The sequence below is a fragment of the Paramormyrops kingsleyae genome, chromosome 25 (assembly GCF_048594095.1).
Source record: "Paramormyrops kingsleyae isolate MSU_618 chromosome 25, PKINGS_0.4, whole genome shotgun sequence".
NCBI lineage: Eukaryota > Metazoa > Chordata > Actinopteri > Osteoglossiformes > Mormyridae > Paramormyrops > Paramormyrops kingsleyae.
In genome coordinates, this window is record NC_132821.1 from 24,935,483 (window position 1) to 24,957,065 (window position 21,583).

A 21,583-nucleotide genomic window follows, 5' to 3' on the forward strand; every position below is an offset into this window, starting at 1 on the left:
CCCAGAAACCACCGTCATCCGTACAGAATGAGAACCCTTAACGACCAACATTCTTACTGAACGCACATTCAAATGCTTTATAACCTTTTGGAGCTTAGCGTGTGATTTCCAGCACCTTGAACAGGGTTAAGCTTTCCGGAACATTCTTAAGACATGACACACACGCAGACACAAAAAGAAAGATATACATTAACACTGCAAAAGGTGGCATAATGCTCCATTAGTGAAGGCTATGAGACAATATCGCTTTTGGTGGTGCTGGAAATGCCTTTTTAATGTCACAGCGCTGTGATAAAACGCGCTGCTCTCTTCATTAGCTGCCCAACCCGTGCCTCCGTTTATGAGAGTGCATAAAAACAGCAATTGTGTTAATTTGCACAAAGCTGCCGGCACAAAGGGGACCCCCGAAAGCGTCTAAATTAGGACGAGATGCTTGATTGTCATCGCTGGCTGGTGTCACATTAATGCATGACAAACATTAAACCGCGCACTTAAACGGCTATTTATATCATTTAAATGTTTACGGCATCGGCGGATCGTCACTCATTTAAATGTGACTTCCTGACAGCTAATTTCAGCTCGTTCTTTCCACTTGCTTAATTAGAACCTTCAATCAAAGGCCGACATTTTCGCTCGACGAGATCATGACGGTAGCCCAGGGAAAGCCGCTCTGTGACGAGTTTACGAGGACTTTATGTGACGTGGGTAAAGGGGTCGGCCATTAATGCACTTCTAATAGAGAAAGGAGGGCTTCCAGTTATTGACTCACATCTCAGAAATGGTTGCTCACAGTTAAATTTTAATATTTACTATTAGCATGTAACAAAAAAATGCTGGTTGAAATTGCCGTAAAATCCTACAAAACAACACTAGCATAAACCATCCTACAATTATTAGTCTAAAAATATTATAAAATGACGCTAGTGAACACAGTCCCAAAATACTATTAAAAATGGAAACACACATTACTGTAAAATGCTACAAATAATGCAAATGTGCATTACTGTAAAATGCTACAATACAATGCTAATGCAGATTACCCAGAAATATTACAAAGTAATGGTAACGTAAGTTACTGTAAAATAATGCTAAAGTACATTTCTGTATGCTATCAAATAATGCTAGTGTGCATTACCCTAAAATGACACAAAATGCTAGCAGATGCTACAGTGAAATGCTACAAAATAATGCTAGCATGTGTTACCTGAAAATACACAAGTACTATTTTTATTGTATGTTACCATAAAATGCTACAAAATAATGCTAGCATGCGTTACCTGAAAATACTATAAAAAAATGCTACAAAATAATGCTACTACAAAAACAGCAAGCGTGCGTTACGCTGAAATGCTACAAACATGCTCTGCCTCCCTCTGCCTTCCATAAGTAGCGTGTATCCACCTTAATTAAAAAGCGATCACCCGTGTGTTTTATTAGGAACGCACACCTATTTCAACCCCGCTACGCAATGAGATCGGTTCATTATGCGGCGTGCTTGACCTTAGCCGGGCCCTGACTCCGCCGCTCCCGCGGCTGATGGGCGTTTAATGTGCCGCCGCGGAACCGTGTCAATCAGTGTGAGGAAAACAAAGGGGCAGCGTGTTTTTGCAGCTCCCTCCAGAGGACAACCTTCATGTTAATCACCATTTACGGAGGAAGCTCTCATGCCTGAAGTGTGTGGGGGATGGGGGGGTTGAGCGGGACATGAATCAACGCGTGATTACAGCCGACCTGCACACTCTCTGAGGACTGACCTTATCAACTATTCAAAATGCATTTATTCTGCTTCCAGTCGGGGGGGGGGTTACTGCCTTATGGTGTCATTTCATAGCAACCGGGCCGGTCAATGAAAACACAAATGAAGAGCGAATCAGCATGTCAGATACGCACGGCGCTAAATCATTTTCTTGCCCGTGCGGCAGTTCGCTGCCCGCGGACTGGAAAATGAATAAAAAAAAGAGGAGGGGAAATTCCAGCGCCACTTGTAGCGAGCTTGTTCAAAAATTAACAGCCGGCTTACAGATTACACACCTAAATAACACACTCAACACACACAGAGCTCAATAAAGCCAGCCAAAGTCATATGCAAAACTAGGTCCCTATGAAGAAAAGGGCACGTGTGAGACTGAACGTTGGTAAGTAAATTCCTGCATGGAAAAGTAGCAGTAAAAAAAATGGTTATTTATGCACCAATTAGGAGGCTTTGTGTGTGTTATTGTAGTCCCTGGGGGGGAGGGGGTGCAATTATTGATGGATGGAGTTGGGCAAGGCCCATATTGGTGCTTCCAGGAGGTAGCAGTCTGACAAATCTGATTTTTATGGTTATTTTTTTTTTTTTAAAAGAATTCATAATTCCGGCAGATTCCGCCTCATCCCTGTTACACAGGATGTGCACTGAGATCTTTCTGTTCGAAGATTTGCTCATCTACCAGTTTGCCGGAGACTGATATTCTACAGCAGTGGTGTATGACAAGGGTAATTCACGTACCTAATTATAGTTTTTTCCCCCGAAAAGCTAAAAAGAAAATATTACTTTCTCTATTTTACAATTTGACATCGGTTCCAATAAAAACATTCGCTAAAGTGAGTGATTCCGACAGCAGTATGGGTTTGTATTTCCTGTCCCCACCCCCCCACCAAAAAAAGTGGGCTGACCCACTTTGACCAGAAAGGTTCCTACATGAGGAGCCGCCCACAGACTGGTCCTGCATGGTACTGCCCTGTTGGTACAGTCCAGCTATGGGGGATATTAGCAGCGGCGATCCCGTTAACACGTTTAGGCAATGGGATAAAAATCCTCCGCAGATTTTAATCTGCTCCATGTGGAACCTATAAAAGGTGCCCATCCTTAACAGCCAAAACACAAAGGACAGGGACCGCGGTGGGAGTCTTAGTGATTGGCACAATAAGCCGTTGCAATCAGTGACTGTTTTCTGCGGGAAGTGAGCTCAGGTCCGTTCGCAGGTGAACAGAAAGGAACGTCTTTCTCTGAGCAAATGGGGGGAAAAAAAAGCCTGCCTCCGCTGGTGAGGAGGAGAAAACACAGGCTCCGTTGTGTACTGTATGAGCTCCACAAAGCCAGGAGAGGGTCCCCCTCAGCATCCCAGTCTGCACTGTAGGAGTCCCCGGCCGTACCTGCAGACAGTCAGCACCCTGCCCTGCTCCCTCCCAGGTGGGTTGCAGGGAAGAAGCCAGAGCAGGACAGTCACGTTCCGGGTCACATGCTTCTAAAACGGCCGGGAAGGGGTGGGTGAAAGTCTTGTGGGGACATGCTACTGGTACTAGGGTGCATCTGTCAAAACCCACAGACCGGCCTACTGAGCACTGGAAATACCACCACAAGTAAATAACTAGGTTCAGAATAAGATGCTGGAGATAGTCCCATGAAGCAAAGACATATAATTATGTATGCAATAATATAATAAAAGGAATAGTCAGGACTCAGTAATAAAGCAGGTGATATGCTGCTGTTATAGTAGTACTAATGCGCTAACATTTATGTTTCCATAAGGCCAGATATGGTTGGGGGCGCTTATGCCGGTCAGGGTGGGGTAGGGTGGGGTTGGGGATGGAACCTGGAGCCCATCCCAGGCAGCACAAAGCCAAGGACAACCTAGATGGGGCACCAGTCCAGTGCAGGGCACACACTCACACCTAACCTCCCACCTCTCTGGGAGAAAACCAGAACAGGGACAAGACCCACACGGCACGCGAACAGCACGCAAACCCAAACACACGGCGGAAGTGAGATTCAAACCCACAACCCTAGAGGAATGAGACAAAACTGTCACCCGATGCCACACTATGCAAATAATAAAATAATAAGACGACGACGAAGAATAATATAAAAAATATTACATTTTCCATATTACCAGAAAAACAAAAGCTATAAAGCAGCAGCTGGGGGCGATTGCAGATGGGGAGGGGGCAGGGATGCAGGGGAATATTTGCTTCTAATGAAGTGAAATCCCAGGATTAATGTGTGCTGTTAAAGCGCAGCGCGGGGTCATTTAGTGCACTGATGCATGCTCAAAACTCCTCCGCGTCCTTGTCAAAAAACCGCTTTGAAATGTGGACAAGGTCCCCTGTCCTGCAAATTAATCCCCCCCGCCCAAGTCATGCTGCATGCTCGACTGGGCGCCTTGTCTCCAGAAGGCTGTGGCAGAGTCCCCCCCCCCCACCCCAATGCCAAGAAAGCGTCCGGCACGTTCGTGACGAGAGGGTACTGCACACGTAAGGGGGTGACAGTGGGGACGCTCCCATAACACCTGAATTCTGGGTGATGTCCAATCTGGGCCCGGGAAGATGGCAGCCTGTGCACTGCGGCTGATTAATGGTCATCAACCCAGAGATGGCGAGGACCAACCGCCTTGGGCAGGTACAAATCACCTGCGCTCTGGAAAGCGGCCTCATCAGCAAAATTATTCATACTGACTAATGAATTAATCAATCGTGAGCGCTAGAAAGAAAGAGAGAGAGAGAGAGAGAGTGGAGGCACAACAAAAAGCGGGAGATCCAGCAGGTCTCTGAGGGGGGGGCTGGCCCCACGGTCAGTAACATCCTGCAGCATGTTTCAGGTGAAGATAAAGGGCCGCTGTGATGGTTCAGCATCTCTCTGGGAGGACATGGGGTTTGGGGGGGGGGGCGTCAGAGCTACCGAAGGCTGGACTGAAGTTCTGGGATGAGAAGGGAGAGTGTTGGTGAGGAGGTGACATCCCAGGTCTGATCAGACACCCTTCTGATGCAGGAAGCCTGATACCCCCCAGGGAAGCCCATAAGAGCAGGCCTGCTGTCACTCACAGGAGCTAAACGCCGAGTGCTCAGAAACGATGAGAGAACTGACAGATTGTGGAGCCCGTTCTTCAGGCACAAAGGCGTCACCCCCCCGGACGGGCTGTCGGCATATCGAGCTGACGGCTGGCGCGGGGCGATGCCCAGACCCCACGAGTGCCCCTTAAGTGCCGCTGCGGTGGCACACATCTCTCAGCGCGTGGCTGCAATGTATGCAGCTGGGGGACAGGAGCCCTCCCCGGGGTAAACACGGGCCGGCAGCTGCTTCGCCCCGGGAGCCGAATTCCCAGCATTCCCGGCCCCTCGCCGCACTCTATACATGGAGGGTCAGGGGTACAAAGGGCTTGAGAATGACGAGGTGTCTGCTGCGGGTTCGGGCCACCTGATGAGACTCTTAACAGCAAAGCGATACTGTCGGCACACTCGCCTGACGCCGGGTGGTTTCAGGTGCAAGTCTGTCCCGCTTGGGTACTGTCAGTCAGCTCGTGTTACGGGTTTGAGGCTCTGGAGAGCCAGGCCCGCCGTCCAATCTAGTGGAAGCTTTGTCACAGTGATGACTAAGGACACCCTCTGGCAGGGAGGCCCTCCTGCCAGTCACCGGCTCCACCTGAGCCTTCGCTGTCAGTCTAGATAAGCAGAGCCCCAAGGATGCTTCTGATTGGCTATCAAGAATCACATGACTGAGGATGCGAGCTGAGGTTGGACACGATTGCAGACACCTCAAACATGCTCAAAACATCATTTTCCACAAAAAGGGACAAAAATAAGCAAAAAAAAAAAAGTTAATGAGTCAGAAAGTGTAATTCTAGTTCAGCTTCATAACCTCAAGTCTCTGAATTTGTCCAGGGAACTATCATTAAAAATGGACAAAATCATTAAAATCCTCAATTAGAAGAAGAGAACATTTTGGCTCAGCAGCTAAATAATTATATGCGGCTGTGCCACCCCAAATATTTTTAGCATGCAACAATTCATACCCACAGACATCAATGCCCCCCCCCCCCCTGCGCGGAGCAGCATGGCTCAGAGCTGCTAATCACGAACAGATCCGGGGATTGGTAGCACCGAACCCGGCTCGTATAAAGCAGGATGTTTGGGAGCCTAGATGAAACGCGGCCAGAGTGCAGGTCGGCCGGAGGGATCAAGTTCTTAGCCTCTCCGTCGACCTTTGGCTAAAAACAATAATCAATCTTGATGTAAGTGTCGCGTCACATCAGGACGGCGAGGGCCTGTCTGTGATCCCGATGTCCGCGTGTGTGCAGCCCGGCGCTGGCGAACTCTCAGTCTGCGTGAGCAAAGGTCACCCAGCAACCGACCCAAGACATGCACGTCAGGAAATGCTACGGAAATCCCTATAGTTGTAAATAGGCAGCAATGGCTTCCTTTGTCGGTGAGACTTACTGAGCTATTGAGACATAGGGTCTCAGAGTGATACTGATTCTCCTTCAGCTTCATCACCAGAAGGTTGTGGGATCAAGTCTCTGAGCTTAAAACATCCCAAAGCATGCAGGCCTATGATAAAAACATCGGTGTCACATTTGAGCGGTCACCATGGCAGCTACTGCAAGCAGTTGGCATATAGTGAGCAAGAACTGCTCCCCACCACAGGCTGTCAAGGGGGGGGGGGGGGGGGGGGAGTCTCGCTGTCACCCGTGACTCGTACAGCCTGCCGGTGTGACAAGCTCGGTCAGGCATAAGAGAGGATGGGCTGGGCGAATCGGACAATGGCTTTGTAGAGCGGGAAGCCCATCCGACAAACATGGGATGAGCTGTGACCGAATTCGGGGACCGCCATCTTCTAAGGCTGCGTTCGAAGACCGAATGCGTCACAGCGGCGCCACAAGGCCGTCCCGTTTCAAAGGCTCCTTCGCATGCGGCCTAGAAATGCGTTTGGCTGCGATCCCAAGATTCATTGCGTGAATCACCGAAAGGTGCAGCCTACAAAGGCTACGTAGACCGCATCCGTCGCAGGACGCAGCCCCTGAATTCAGACACGGCCAGGGTGGGGTGGGGCGTCTGCGGAGCCATCTTCTGAGGGGGTGCAGACTTAGCAAGACGCCGGCACCTACCGCCTGAGTCAAAGTGAAATTGCTTGGTGAGGCTTCCCTGGGGGCCACATGGGAATTGCGTGCGGTGCTAAAATCCACTGAGAGACACTCACCAAACATCTATACAGCGATAAGGGGGGAAAACACACACCCAAGCCTGGCAAACCCACGACACTGATATCTAACTCAGTGACTATGTTAATAACCAAACTGCAGCAGAGTCATTGGAGGCCGATGGTTCACAGTTCGGCGTCTAATTAGCTGCTGTGGATGAAGGACGCCACTGATTGGCTCCCCCCTCCCCCCCCCCCCCCCGCACGGCATCAACGGCCCAAACGTCCCATTAGCCGGCGTGCGTCCCCCTGATTCGCCACGGAGGAGAGGCCGCGGCTCTCATTACGGATCTCCACCCCTGCCGCGGGGGCCAGCTGACGCCCCATAATGCTGCTATCAGTCATTAGCAGGGCTCAGTCCCCCCCCCAAACACCCCCCCTCCTCTGCGCCACCCATACCAGCACCTCTGCATGGCACTTGCGAACTGCTCCTTCACTGTGCCCCCCCCACAAAAGCTACAGCAAGTCAGACAGGAACAAAAGGCCCGCTCGCCCCCCTCCCTGGACGTCTGTCGCGACTGGCCGACCCTTTAAGGAGAGCGGGACCCGTCTCCCACTTCTGCTTCAGAGTCCTGTACGCCATTCGCTCTCCTCTGCCGTCTAACCCAAAAGGCAACCTGAAGCCTTGATGCTTACAAAAAAAAAAGAAAGAAAGAAAGAAAATCCCTAAACCACAAGAAGAGGAGCGATGTTTACATGCCGCCGCGTGTTTATAAATGATTACAGACGCTGCTGCATCATCTGCAGTCGCTGCTCTGAGCATCGAGGCGTGACGAGCATTGGCCGGTAGCTTCGGTTCCTAAGGAACAGCCCCCCGCCCCGCCCCGTCGGCCGGATCGATACGCCGTATCTGCACAAAGCAGGAAGCGCCACACGGGCCGGAGGCCGATCGATCCGCTCCGCTTCCCAGCCAGCCGTGGGGAGGATGTGGGAATCCGTGGAGAACACGGAACGGCGGGATGAAAGCAGGGACGACGCGGACAGGATGAGGATGCAGCTTCTCCCGGATGGTTTGGCGCCGTATTCACACACCGGGCCCGGTGCCCCCCCTCTCTGGCTGAGCGAGAACGTCAGGCAAACCGCTCGGCACACTCTGATTAACGCGGCGCGGCGCTGGGCTACCGTACGGGGCCTAATTAGCCCCGGCCAATACATCACCAGCCCACGGTGCCACAGCAATGCAGCCCACCGTGAGGCTCCAGCGGCCGCTGCTGGGACGGGACGGGCTGCGTCGGGCCTGCCAGCCGGCGAGGGCGACAGGGGGCCCGTCAGATGATTAATGACGGGGGCCGAGGCAGCATCAGCATCTGATTAGCGGCCCGGGACGGGTCACGGAGCAGAGCCCGCCAGCGTCCCCAAGATGGCCACGCCCCTCTCGACTGGCCGCCCGTACATAACAAAGAACACTATTAGTATTATTCTCTAATAGCAAATCACTAAAAGCAGAAAGCTGACGTTTAATGGTGTGTGGCTCGACGGGCTGGGATGGTGTGCCTGTGATCGGAAGGTTGCTGGCTCAAATCCCAGGTTCAGTACAGTGATTTCACCCTTGGGACCTCAAGCAGGGTCCTTAACTACCAACCACTGGCTGAGCCCGTTTTCTCAAAAATGTATGCTGCTCTGGATAAAAACAAATATATATTATATATATATATTCCTAGTTAAAATAGACATGAAAATGTGAGGGTTTCGTACAATATCAGAAGTATTAATTGTTCCACCATGCTACAATGACTAAGATGAGGAGCAGGACAGTACAAGGGATGCAGCAGCTCAGCCGTGATTAAAGATCGCTGTCCCTGAGTCTTAGAAAAGCGAGAGTTTCAGGTAAAGGGAAGGTAGCTAGACAGGAAAAAACTGTGTCTGGTGGCATTAGCATTTGGTGCTAAGGGGAGGGAGAGGCTGTCAGAGGAGAGTGTGTGGACACGCGCACACACACACACACACACACACACACACACACACACACACACACACACGCCAGTGACACGGCTCGTCTTACCAGCTTGTTTATGCGCACAAACTCTTCTGGGGTTTTGGCCCACGGGGGCAGCTCGACGTCAGAAACCACTGTGCCGTCGTCCATCACGCCCAGGTTGTAATTATTAGAGTTGACAAACATCTCTGGTAGGTAATAAAACTCAGGGATCAGCTCCTGCAGGGGGGGGGGGGGAGAAAAGAGGATGAGCTTTATTTACGAGTCGTGTTTCCGTCGTCTTGAAGGGGTCCTGCTGTGGACTCCGGGGTGAAGAATAGCCCGGTCGCAATGCAGCCCCTGCCAGGAAGCTACATCTGACACCAGAACGCCATTGCGGGCTTCGCCCATCCGCTGCGGTTTTCCGTAAAAACCTGGCAATTCAAAACGCCAAAACGGGAACCGGAAAAGATTCGGAACACGGCAAGAATCAGTGACTGTTTCACAGAACAACCAGAGCACCGAACAGGAAGCATTTTGCAGATGTGGGATTTTACTGGAACCAAGCGCGTTACAGGCCTGCTGGAATGAGAACGCGAGTCTCTGAAGCTGAGGAATTGTGAGCCCCCCTCCATGCATTATTGGGGGGGGGGGGGGGACTGCAGAGTGAGTACATAACTCAGTGCGTGATATCGGCGTGAGGCAGTGGTTTTAATCTTTCGCACGGCGTCCGTCTCCCAGCCCGGCAAACACACCACGGTTGGAAACGTATCATTACTCATAAAAATTACATTTCAAACCCTTCATTTGCACGGCGCTCTGAAATGTCACCCTGATAAAAGCAATCGAAACAGGAGTGTGGGTGCAGGCCACTTCCCACGCTGGCTGGCCTCTGTTTGTGTTTGTAATTGGAAATAAAGAAAAAACACATATTTGAAAAGGACACATTTTCTCAGTACTCTTGGAGAGAGGGAGAGAGAGAGAACAAACCTAGCAAAGACCTTTTGGCAAAATCAGTAACTGGAGTAAAAGGGCTGAGGAAAACAAAGGTCTTGGCTACACAGGTCTGAGTGAGAGTCTTTGCTTTGGTGTGTGTGTGTGTGTGTGTGTGTGTGAGAGGCACAGTTGCTGCCATATGGAGCATGCTACACATCTCCTAAGCCAGATCCCATGGCCTACATTAAATCACGTATAGAATGACACCCCACAATGCAGATGTACACAGACGGAGCGCCACGGAACAGAAACAGAGCAGGGATGTGTCCAAACAACCTTGCGCAAACACAGAGATATGAACTCGCTGTCGCGGGGCTGGGCAGGGCAGACGGCGAACGCTCAGCAGACTCGCACACACAAACTTCCCGTCGCTACCGAAACGCTAAAGATCCCAGACGCAAGACCGCTGCTGAAAGGCAGGCATGTGGAGAGGCGTCGGGACTCCAGGAAGCATGCAAGTGACAGCCCAATAATGCTGAAATGTTAACTGATGGACTGCCCGAGAGCTCACGTTAAAGCCGGGGCCCAGAGAATGCCATAGGGCGTTTAACACCGGGGGTGTGGGCACAGTGCATTATGGGAAAACTTCCATAAAATCGATCCCTGCATTGATCTCAACGTACACTAAAGCCACGTAGATGTACACAGCCTTAAAACAACCCTTATAGAACACTAAGTGGCACTAGAGAATTTCAACAAGGCCTAGCGACTAAAGACATGCCCCTTCTATAGCACTCTTGAGCACAGTACTTAATCTGAAATGCTCTAGGAGATATGAAAGCCTTATTGCTTTTATAAAGCAGTTTCTGTACACCACGCACATTCACATTCGTGTTGTTGCTTCATTTATATTTAATCAAGTCCATAAGTTTCCCTGCAAAGGACAATATTCTTCTTGCTGCAGTTCAACATAAGCATTACTGCTTTCTCAGCTAGCTATTTTCAGGATTCGTCATTCCATTGCATTCCATTCATTCTTCCAAACATTCAATTTGCGTAATATTGCCTAAAAATCCATCCCATTCCGGTTGTCCCGGAGTTTGCTCGTTTCTAAATGCAGCAACATCTGATATCTGGGGAATAAATCACGGATTCCACCGGGTTTGGGTACCGGTCACCAAGAACTGGTGATATCGATTTCATAAGAGCGACAAACTGGCAGTAAATGAGGCCATGTTAAGGAAACCAGCATCTTTCCACACAAGTTTGTGCCCAGAGTGGACGTTTGGCATAGCTGAGGAAAAACGGTGGTGCGATCGGGCACACAGGACTGATGACACGCCAGGTCTAATGGGAAGAGGTCACTGGTAATGATGGTGAGGGGGGGGGCAGCAGCGGCCGGCTTAACAAGTGGAAAAATACGGGTGTCCTGTCCCCAGGCTGCGATGCAGGGCGGCCCCAGTGCGGGCATGTTGGGGGCCAGCGTCTGTGACCCACAATCCTGTCCTGCCATGGGTCAGCGGAGGGCCGCGGCCCGGGGGACACTTTCTCCGGCTCCCGCCTTTCGGCCCCCGGGGGGGGGCGAGGGGCTAGAGCAGGGGTCAGCGGATTGCGGACTGGGCCAGAGACTGACTGGCTCAAGAAGGCATTAGCCTTGGATCAGCTTTTAGCTTGGATACAAATGCCAAGAACCTCCCCCCCCCCACACCTTCTAGCCCCCCCCAGCCCTTTGTCTCGACTCAAAAAGGAGATTACTAAGCAAAGCAACTGTGCTTTTTGAATGTTTAAAGAACAAAACAGGCAATTGATACATCAATCAACTCATTCTGATTACAAATCATTTAAAATCTGTTTTGTTCTTTCAAAGATAGAAAAGCAGATTGCGTAATAAATTAGATAAAGCAAGTTAAAATTAAACTGGTTTCCAAATCAGAAACTATCCTGAGCATATCTGAACATATGGATTAAACCCCCCCCCCCCCCCCCGAAACAGGAACCAAAAACTGTTTAATCACAGTTCATCCCCAAGGGTTTTGTTATTCTGGGATGGAAGGATTTATTGATTCAGAACAACCGTGTAACGAACACGATGGATACTCATTTTCAAACCTTTATGTTCCGATTTGAAGAGAGCCGACTGTTTATTTACTGTGACGAGGCAGACTGAGAGCAGACCAGCCCAGAGAAGGAGCTTGCAATCGAGTGTTGCCGTTAATAGGAAACAGATGTTTTATCAGCAGTGAACCAGCGCCGGGATAAGAGCCCGGATCAGCGCCGACACGGTGAAGTGGCCGCGCTTGCCGCCGTTTAACGAGCTGCACTTGCTCGTTAAAGCCCAGAGCAGGACTTTGAAGGCCTCGCCATTGGGAGGGAGCTCTCGGGGTGGCTGAGGACCACTAAAGCCGGCTTGAAACGGTTCAGGAGAAGGTTAGGAGCCGGCAGAGCGGCCGGGAGGGTCAGGGCGGCGGGACGGGCTGTGTAGGGGGGGGTGAAACCAGAGATTAATTAGATATCTCTGATCACGATGAAGATTCCTGGTGAGGATGATGAGCGGCAGTTCAGACGTGAGCTTGCTGGGTTTATTTAATATCCTACGGACTATGCAGCATCTCTACAGCTGCTGCACGTGTCCAAAGCACGTCGACAAAACCCCTGACATCCGCTCCAGACGAGCGGAGAGAGGAGGACTCCCCTTGGGCTCCGGGAGGCGGCTGAGCCTACAGTGTTTGTGCGGCTCTTTATCCACACGAACACCGTGCACTTGTCTCCGGTCGATCACCGGAGGCTCAGACTAACAGCACTCGTGCTTAACGCGGGGCTCTCTGACAGCTGTACGCTTGTTAAGCATCATCTTGCGTACAAAAGCATCCTCTGAATAAACATAAATGCGATTCGGCAGCTAAAAGCCCAACTGGGGGCTTGGGGTCCATCGAGGGCCCGAGATGTAGATTTTACTTAAACCTGTGACGTCGAAATGAGAAGGACGCTTCTTCTTTCTGGTCCGCAGGATCTGTATTCGGCGAGAGTACGAGCGTGGATCTCAAAGCCGCGTGCGGCTGTCTAGCTGTCAGGAGGCTGACGTGTGGGGAGAGCCCAACTGGCCAGCGCTGTGCGTCTACGCACGCCGCCGCCGAGCGACCTCTCACCTTCACGTCGGAGGTGTCTCTCTGGCAGTTCCTCCACGCCCGGGACACTGAGGAGAAGGTGCGGTCGGCGTGGTCGAACTTCCCCCCTTGGAGGTTCAGGAAGAAGGTGGTGAACGGCTCCTACCAATGAGAGGAACCAGCTCAGCATACAGGCTCCTCATATCAACAGGAGATTGTTCATGCATGTTTTACAGACACACTGAACAGAATTTATACAATTCCCATTTTAAGACATGCATTCACACTCTATGGGCGCAGCAACACAGTTACTGGGTTATTTTCCTCTTGCTTCTTGTTCTAAAACATCAAAGGTTTTATAAATGAACATCAGGGCTGAATGGGATTAAAACAATTAGGGCCACATGACCTGTATAGAGCCAGGAGAGCTGCCGGCCAATCAGAAATCACAGCTTTTTCATTGCTTAAGCATGAATAATGCGTCTGGTGTTCTTAACCTACAGGCACCTGTAATATGGGGCTTCAACCCCACAAACTGGGACTGAGGAGTTTTAAAGCGTATCTGTGTGTGAGGGTGGGGGCATTGGTAGCTTAATGGTTAGGGACGCGTACTTGTAACTCAAAGATTGCAGGTTCGAATCCCTGACCAGCAGGACACCACTGAGGTACCGCCCCCAAGCACTGCTCCCCGGGCGCTGAATTAGCTGCCCCCTGCTATGTCACATACGGGTTAAATGCAGAGGACACATTTCGTTGTTGTGCACTACATTCTAGGAGTTTGATATTGGGGTGGGGGAGACAGCAAATAAATTAAATGCTAAGGTCTTTTTTATTGGAGGAACGAATGATGCCAAATTAAATATTGGGGGGATACAAGTGACCCCCCATTCCCCCAGCTCCTAAACCTGAGTATGAGTATAGAGCAGGGCTCTTCAAATCTGGACCTCGATTCCAAATCCAGGCCTTGTTTTCAGTTCTCCCAGGTAGTTAGTTTAATAATTACTGATTCTGATTGGTCAGAGGCTTCACGCCTGGCTCACAGGTAAAGGAAGGCTGGAAAACCAGCAGGGCTCGGACCTCGAGGACCGGGATTTGAATAATAGGGGTATAGAGGGTTTTGCATCTTTCTTTCATTTTTTTCATTATTGAAATCTTTTTTAGTTACTGTTTTTTAAGATTTGGGGGTTGGGGTTAGCACTCTTTCATCCGATTAAATGAAGGTCAGATGGACAAAGGGCGTAATTTGTAGATGTGCTGCCGTACTGCTAGAATATAAACGTCTCAAATAGTCTCGACCCCCCAGGTAAAAATCGAGGCAAAACCGTGGGCCGTTCTATGTATGCAAAGGCTCCCTCCGATTCGACATAAGACGAGGGGACACAACACATGAATATGGAAGGAACAAACAAGGCGGCACGCATACGTTAGCATGCAGATAAGCCCTGAGCTCGCCAGGACATAAATCACCCTGACATTCGCAGCGGCGCCGCTAAGTTGTAATCCGCAAATTAGCCGCGATACTTGGGTGTGACAGATATGCAAATTACAGTAACCGTAAAATGGGGATGCGTCTGGCAGTCATCTAGGGCCATAAACATGCCGACGCGGTGGCGGTGACGGGTGATTTGTTGGCCGCGTTTCGGCACGCAACCACGCAGTTAAATAAAAACATTGCGGGAGACTGCTGACAGCTGGGAAATGTAGTCCCGCTGACAGCTTTTGGATCAGCCCCCCGCCAGCAAGTGGCGCTGTTTGACGACGTGAACCCCGCCCTCAATACTTACGATTCTGAGCAGCCACGTCAGGGAGAAGCTGGAGGTGGAGTAGTGGGTGCCGTAGTGAAACTTGGGCACCTGCTCATCTTCCCAGGTCTCGAAGCGCTCAGAGAAGAAAGCCGCCCTCTTGGGGTTCAGGGCGCCGATGGGCTGGGGAGGGGGGCGAGAGACACAGGATGGCACAGACAGGTACGTCAGCAAACCCAACAGGGCAGACGCCCTCAACCACCATGGCCTGGAAGGAATGGGTCACTCCATTACGGCAACTGAGTGAAGAAGGCAGCCCCAGGGCCCTAGAGTTCCCCATGTAGCTGCTAGTTACAGCACAGCTACAGAAGCAGAAAACCCACTCAAACTGCACTTATAAAACCAAAGATAGGATGCCCGTGACGATCGATAAGCTTGTAAAAAGAGAAAGCACTCCACTGTGCTGCCTGGGTTACAGGGGGCGGGGCCTCTATTACTGCGTACGATACACTGCAGGAAATGCGCTGCTCTGCTTTCATATAACGCATAATGAGCTGCGTTTGATACGTATATATATATGAACGGCTCGCATTTCGTTATCGATCTCCGCGCCCGACACCCAGCGCACCTCACGTGATTTATAGGAATCACTTTTATCCACTTCAGTTTTTATTACTCCGCCAATGACTTAATGACCCCCCCCCCGCCCCCCCCCAATGCCACCACCCAATGCCACCACCCAAGCCCACAAGATCAATGGCAAGGGAATGACAGCGTTTTGGGAGTGGGGGCAGCCCCCGCTGCGGATCGATTCCGTCCCTTTCATATCATATCTGCAGGGTCGCTCTGCTATCGATCGCGGGGGGACCCCACCGTGCGGGGCCTAAGAGCGGGGGAGGGGGGGGCCGGGGGCCTGACAGTGACACACGGGCCACTCGCTCGGGCCAGCTACAGCGGGAATACACACGCTGAATTATACATGGTGGACCGGCTCTGATTTATAGCCCTAATAACGCCGCCCCTCATTAAAGGGGAAAAAGGAGGAGGGTGAGGAAACACGGAGTGCAGATATCGGCACGGATCCCGCCGGCGAGCACCGCGCCGCTTACAGTCAGAGATGGATGGGTACTCTGGTGAGCACGCCCTGCATCGGGACCGCCATGCTCAGTGCCGGAACGCGGCCTTCGACGGACTGGGCAAAGGCCACGTAAATGCCAACGCTGCGCAAACTCATGTACCCATCTGTTATTTATTATTTACTGTCTTTATCCAAAGCCCACATCGTTAACCATCACGCCACCTGCTGCCCATTTATGTGCGCCAACTGGAAACAAACTGAATTCAAAACATAACGATTATGGGATGCCATCATTCCGGTGAAGCTCGCATGGCTAAATTAAGACTGAAAAATAAATGGTAAAAAGGATCACTGACACAGTTCGGGAAAACAAACTGTATTTTAATTCTTTAAAGAAAAAAAAGAACGTCGACTAAAATCATCATGAGCGACAAGCCTGAACGTCTAACGAGGAACAGAAGCCTGAAAAGCGGATCACTCACGGTTGAGGAGACTCACTGAAGGAGCAGCACACAATTTCCTTAACGACATGAAGCTGCTACCTACTGGCCACATTAAAGTAACAACTGCATGATGTGTTTTTTTTATTATTTTTTTACAGCAAAGCAGAAACCAGCGCGCTCGGTGCAGAGAGGAAGGTCGGCAAAGCATTAACATTTCAGCAGTCGACACGGCTACACACCGCAGAGTCGTAACACAAACACGACGGTCAAATATTTATAAGCTCGGGCTTGTTTCAGTCACTCGAGTCCTGCAGCTGTCAAAACCGCACATTAAAAATCCCTCCAAAGACCAATACGGGAACATCAGGCCAGAGGCGTGCTTTCAGTATTCGGCTCGGAGCGGGCCGTGCCGCTCCGGGTCGGGTGGCACTGTTACGTTTCACCGGGTTTTATGCGCTGGCCGGGGTTAGAGGTCACGATGAGACAGGCTGCAGGGGGTAATAACTGATACAAAGAGCGTAAATTTGCACGGCGGTACAAGGCCATGAGACGGGCATGCCGCGATTCCAGTTCTCCATGCCGCGGGTCCCCTGTGACCGGGCCGCCTGTCATTGCGGCCGGGGGCCGGGGAGGGGAGGTGGGGGCAGCAGGGGGAGGGCGTTCCCCGAATCGCACATCAGAGAGAGACGATACAAGCGACAGCGTTCACGGTCCAGCGGTCAGAAGCTGATACGCAGCCCTGTCAACGGCGTGAATATAACAGATGTAATAAAGATTGCAGAGATTTGCTCGCTCCTTGAAAGAGAAAGAGGGGGATGGCAAAGCCCCCCCCCCCCCCCAGGCATGAAAGGTTGACTGAGCACAGAGCTGGAGCTGTTTGGGGGGGGGTGGGGGAGGCGGCATTCACTGTCATACAGCAAACGATTCACATGTGAGCGCGGTGCTGGGGGGTGGGGGCGAGCTACTGGGCAGTGGGAGACTGATCATGGGTGGAGAGGCAGGTGGGGTGGGGTGGGGGGTTTGATTTAATAACTGGGGCACCGTGAAGGGCTCTCTGGCAGGAACACTGCAGCCACACCATCACACAACGACGCTTCATTGAAGTCAAGTGAAAGTGTCCATAATGTCATCTCCGCATGTAACGTGCATGGGGGACATACACTGAGGCGTAGTTACAATAAGCAGAATATATGTGTTTAAGTCGTGTAAACATGACACACAGACATCAGACCAAAACACAGCCAACACACATTATGACGTCATTTCCCCTCCTCCTTGGGAGAGACACCAAAGCAGCAGCAACAGGATGTGGGCGGGGCAAAGGCTGAGATCCCCACCGCCCCCTCCGCCCTGCTCCCAGCTCACCCCGCTTCCTGTTAAGTGAGAACTCCCGAGCCCCGGGCCGGAGAGGTACGGCCTCGTGGATTTCTCGAGCCCATTAGCCCGGGGGGGGGGGTGGGGGGCTGTCTGCTACAGCCGTCTCGCGGCGTTAATGTGTGATTTATGCCGCCATTTTGTTCGAGACAGACCCTTGGTTCCATCAGCCCACCTTTAGAGTAATCCCCTGCTCCTCCCACCATTGCGTGCACCCCCCCCCCCCCCTCCGCAATTGATGGCCGTGTCAAAGCCGGGGACGGACACCATCTAAACGGTGCCTATAAGAGCCGGGGGGAGCGGCTCGGCTTCTTATAAACACATCCATTGTTACCCCCGCATCCATCTGCATGACAAAGGACAGGAGGCCAGCATCGGACGAGGTGGGGGGGCAGCTGGGGGGGGCACCCAGAAAACACACACACAGCAAAGGGCGGTGGGATTCACGCCAATTGTTTTGGAATCATGCATGTGACTATGTGAGTATGTCAAAGTTCAAACGGCCTGCATGACCCATCATCTCCTGGAGTCAGCCAGGAAGCGGACACCCCCCAAGCATAAGGCCCTCTGATCTGACGAACAGCCACTACCTGAGAGGCACCAGGCCCCACATCCAGGTGAGACAGCATCTGAGAGAGGAAACCCCCCCCCCCACACTGTCCCACACCCCCACGTCAAGCCACCATGTGGAGATCGGTATCGCAACGGTGGCACACCAGCCGGTGATTAAAGAGGCTGCTCGCTAAACAATTATCAATCGCAATTACACCCCTACTAATCAGCGCCGTGAAGTGATTAATGGCCCCCCAAATTAACTGGGAATCCCGCCGGCCGTCTGTCTCGCGGAACGCCACACCTCCGCGCCGGCAAGGCCCGCTTCGGGGAACGACAAAACACTCATCGCCCCAAACCCTCCGACAAGGAAACCGAATATATACAGCTAAACCGCGAACTGGCACTTCGAGCTGCTTTGGTGCGCGGACAGCGGGAATTAAACGACAGCGGAGCGAAAATGCCGACAAAAAGGGGCTGTTTAAACCACAGGAAGAGCATGACGAAGTCCTGCTTCCCCCTCCTGACTCTAATCTGTCTCTCTGTTAGCACAATGGCAAGTCCCCGCTAAGTGTGAAGGTCATTAATTGGCTCCTTGGGGAACATGAGGAAAATTCCCGGAGTGCAGCAGCGAAAGGAAGCTGTTTATTTTACATGCCTCGGCGTGGCAGGAGCACGGATTCGGGGGGGGGGGGGGGCAGCCGGGGACAGCGCCTGGGGGCTTTGCTTATGTTCGGCGTTAACAGGGAAGGAGAGCGGCTAAGTGTTTTCCAAACGGAGCACTTTCCAGTGGGAGCGGGAATGAAACCGGGCTGACAGGGAATGCACACCCTGACCCGACCCGGCTGTCCGAATTCCCCTGGACGCTGTCCATATGAAACCACAAACACACACCCACGTTCGGGGTGAGCTCACAGGCACTTACGTTACTGGGAACCCGGGCCAAAGGGTGGACCTGAATAATCATGCCCTTTAGAGTTCCCCGTTAAGTGTCCAGGAGGAGAGGCAGGGGTCCAACGTGCACACAGAAGGGTCCTTACAGTGTCAGAGTGCAGAGCAAGTGTCCCAATTCCACTGCCACTCACTAAGGGCACTTCAGCAGGAGGGAACTTAAGCCCTGCAACCCCACATTCGGCAAAGTTATTTTTCAGAAGTCCCGTGTTATTGATCTCTTCCAGTGGGTCAGGAAACCATTCCCTAATTTTTCCTCCTTAATGGCCAATCCGATTTTCAAATAACCGTGAAGATGACGCTATGAATTGCTTCATAAAAAGAAGTTTATAAGAATACGCAATCAGAAACAATATTCGATAAACCGAGTCATTGATTGGCTACTTTACTTAGTCTCACAATAGGTGACCGCAAACCACTGTTTTTATACTGTGGCTGACAGAAATCCTGACCGGCCCATTATATGCTTCTGTGGGACCTTAACCCTACCCCTAACTCTACCCCTAACCCCACTCAGTGGAGGCAAGAGAAATCCAGTAGAATGTGATGTGTCACGTTTCAGAGCCGATATAAAAGCAGGACAATGGTGACCTTTCTTGTTCCCCAGTGTTAACAGGAAGAGACTGAGTTGTCCCCACCAACCAGTGGAGAAACGGCGCCCCCCTACTAACACCCCCCACCCTTATCCTTGCAGCCTCACCTTGGACAGGTCCCTGAAGTTGCTGGGCAGTGTGAGGTCCAACTCCTCTGTGTCGTAGTTGGTGATGACCCAGGGGAACACGGGGTACTGGTTCAGGTCGTTGAAGGTACGCCCTGAGGAACGCGACAAGGAGACGGTCAGGCATCCTGTACCGATTCACTGCTCGGGGCCCATATCCAGCAGCTTGGTAGGTTATCAAGAGATGGTCCTGGATGGGGTGCCAGTCCATCACAGCGCAAACACACATGCACACTCACACATTCAATCAGCCTGACTGTATGGAGGAGGAGGAGGAGGAGGAGGCCACAGCGTACCAGAGATGGTGTTGAGGAACATGAGGTACTCGAAGTTGGAGATCTCACGCCGCTGCCAGCGCTGCGTCATGTTGGAGGCCTTGTAGAGCTGCTTGGGGCTGGCCAGGGAGATGCGTCTGGGGGGGTGGGGCACAGAGCCAAGGGTGAGGCACCTCATGGGGGCCCCGCGGAAAGTCCCCCGCAGGCCACTCCAAAGCATTCCCACGCGCCGATGCCGTTCCCGCTCATCGGTGAGGGTGACGGCGGAGAGGCACCGTGTGTTCATACCCAGACAGCATACAAGGTCCCTTCATCACCCCCGTTGAAATGGGCGGTTAGTGACCTTCTGGGGCATGAGCGCACACACGCGTCAGTCCTCAAAGCTGAATAACACAGAAGACCTTCTCTACCTCCTTCACACCAGAGTGGGGAAGCAGGTCTGAGACACCAAAAGGCACCGACCTCGCTGACTTATTCCTTCTGCTTTCCCAGAAACGTAAACATACACAGGATTCTAAGCTTCCCATAATCACCTATCCTTGATGAAAACCGCACAGGATATTCGGCAGAAATAACAGCCGCCAAACAACACAAAGGCAGCGTGCGGAGAGCATTAAATTTGCCCCCCCCGCCAACCACCCCCCCCCCCCACCATGAAATATGTAGCCCCAAAACAAATGACCCGCAATCCAATTAAAACAATGGCAAATTAACATATTAATCACTGTCAGGGTGTAAGATTACAGTCATTATGGCTCTCTGAAGTGCAGACCGCCCCGTCCACAGCGGTCCTGCTCTGTTTCACAGAGGAGGTTGAAAATAACTTGACATTGTCCAACCCACTGCCCGGGGGGGTCACACGGTGCCCTGGACATCGTCACGCGAGACAGTCGCCGGTCACACGTGATGACATGTCGGAATGGCGAGAGGCTACCCACAGCATGAGGGCGATTTATGAGGCTGAGACGACACCGACAAACAGGTGTAAACAAACAAACTAAATTCCACAACAGACCGAAATGGCCCAATGAGTGCGGGGACTTAACTGTGACCCTGCGGGCGACCCAGACTGCCTGAACAGCGGTTAGCGGCTCTTTCTGGGGGCCCGCAGACACGTGCAGACGGTCCACCAGATGTGCACAGATGCCCCCGCAGGCATGCGATGCCCCTGCAGACGTGTGCAGACGCCCCCGCAGATGTGCACAGACCGCCCCACAGACACATGCAGACGCCCCCGCAAACACGCACAGTCTGCCCCACAGACGTGCACGGACCGCGCCGCAGACACCCTCACGGATGCAGACAGATGGTCCTGCAGATGTGCACAGATGCCCCCGCAGACGTGAGCAGACGGTCCCGCAGATGTGCGCAGAAGCCCTCGCAGATAGTCCCGCAGACGCTACGCTGGCACTGCCAGGGCCAGGCTGGCCTAATGCCGCCCCCGAGGCTTTCCTGTTCCCCGGCCTCGTTTTTCTTGTAAGAGGGAGCAATAAACAAGCCGGCGCTGTTTGCATAAAGGGTAATTACAGCCCCCTCAGTTAAT

The 21,583-nt window shown here is 51.9% G+C and overlaps 1 protein-coding gene across 2 annotated transcripts in view; it reads right to left on the reverse strand.

The window, feature by feature from the left end:
- The window catches only part of lrba (LPS-responsive vesicle trafficking, beach and anchor containing), a 156,765-nt gene that overhangs the window by 17,553 nt on the left and 117,629 nt on the right, over positions 1-21,583 (reverse strand). For both annotated transcript variants that reach the window (XM_072706912.1, XM_072706911.1), the window contains exons 42-46: positions 20,062-20,177; positions 19,748-19,860; positions 14,692-14,832; positions 12,950-13,069; positions 8,955-9,107 (exon numbers count right to left, since the gene is read on the reverse strand). In XM_072706912.1, the coding sequence (XP_072563013.1) occupies positions 8,955-9,107; positions 12,950-13,069; positions 14,692-14,832; positions 19,748-19,860; positions 20,062-20,177 (643 nt within the window). The remainder of the gene's footprint in view (positions 1-8,954; positions 9,108-12,949; positions 13,070-14,691; positions 14,833-19,747; positions 19,861-20,061; positions 20,178-21,583) is intronic.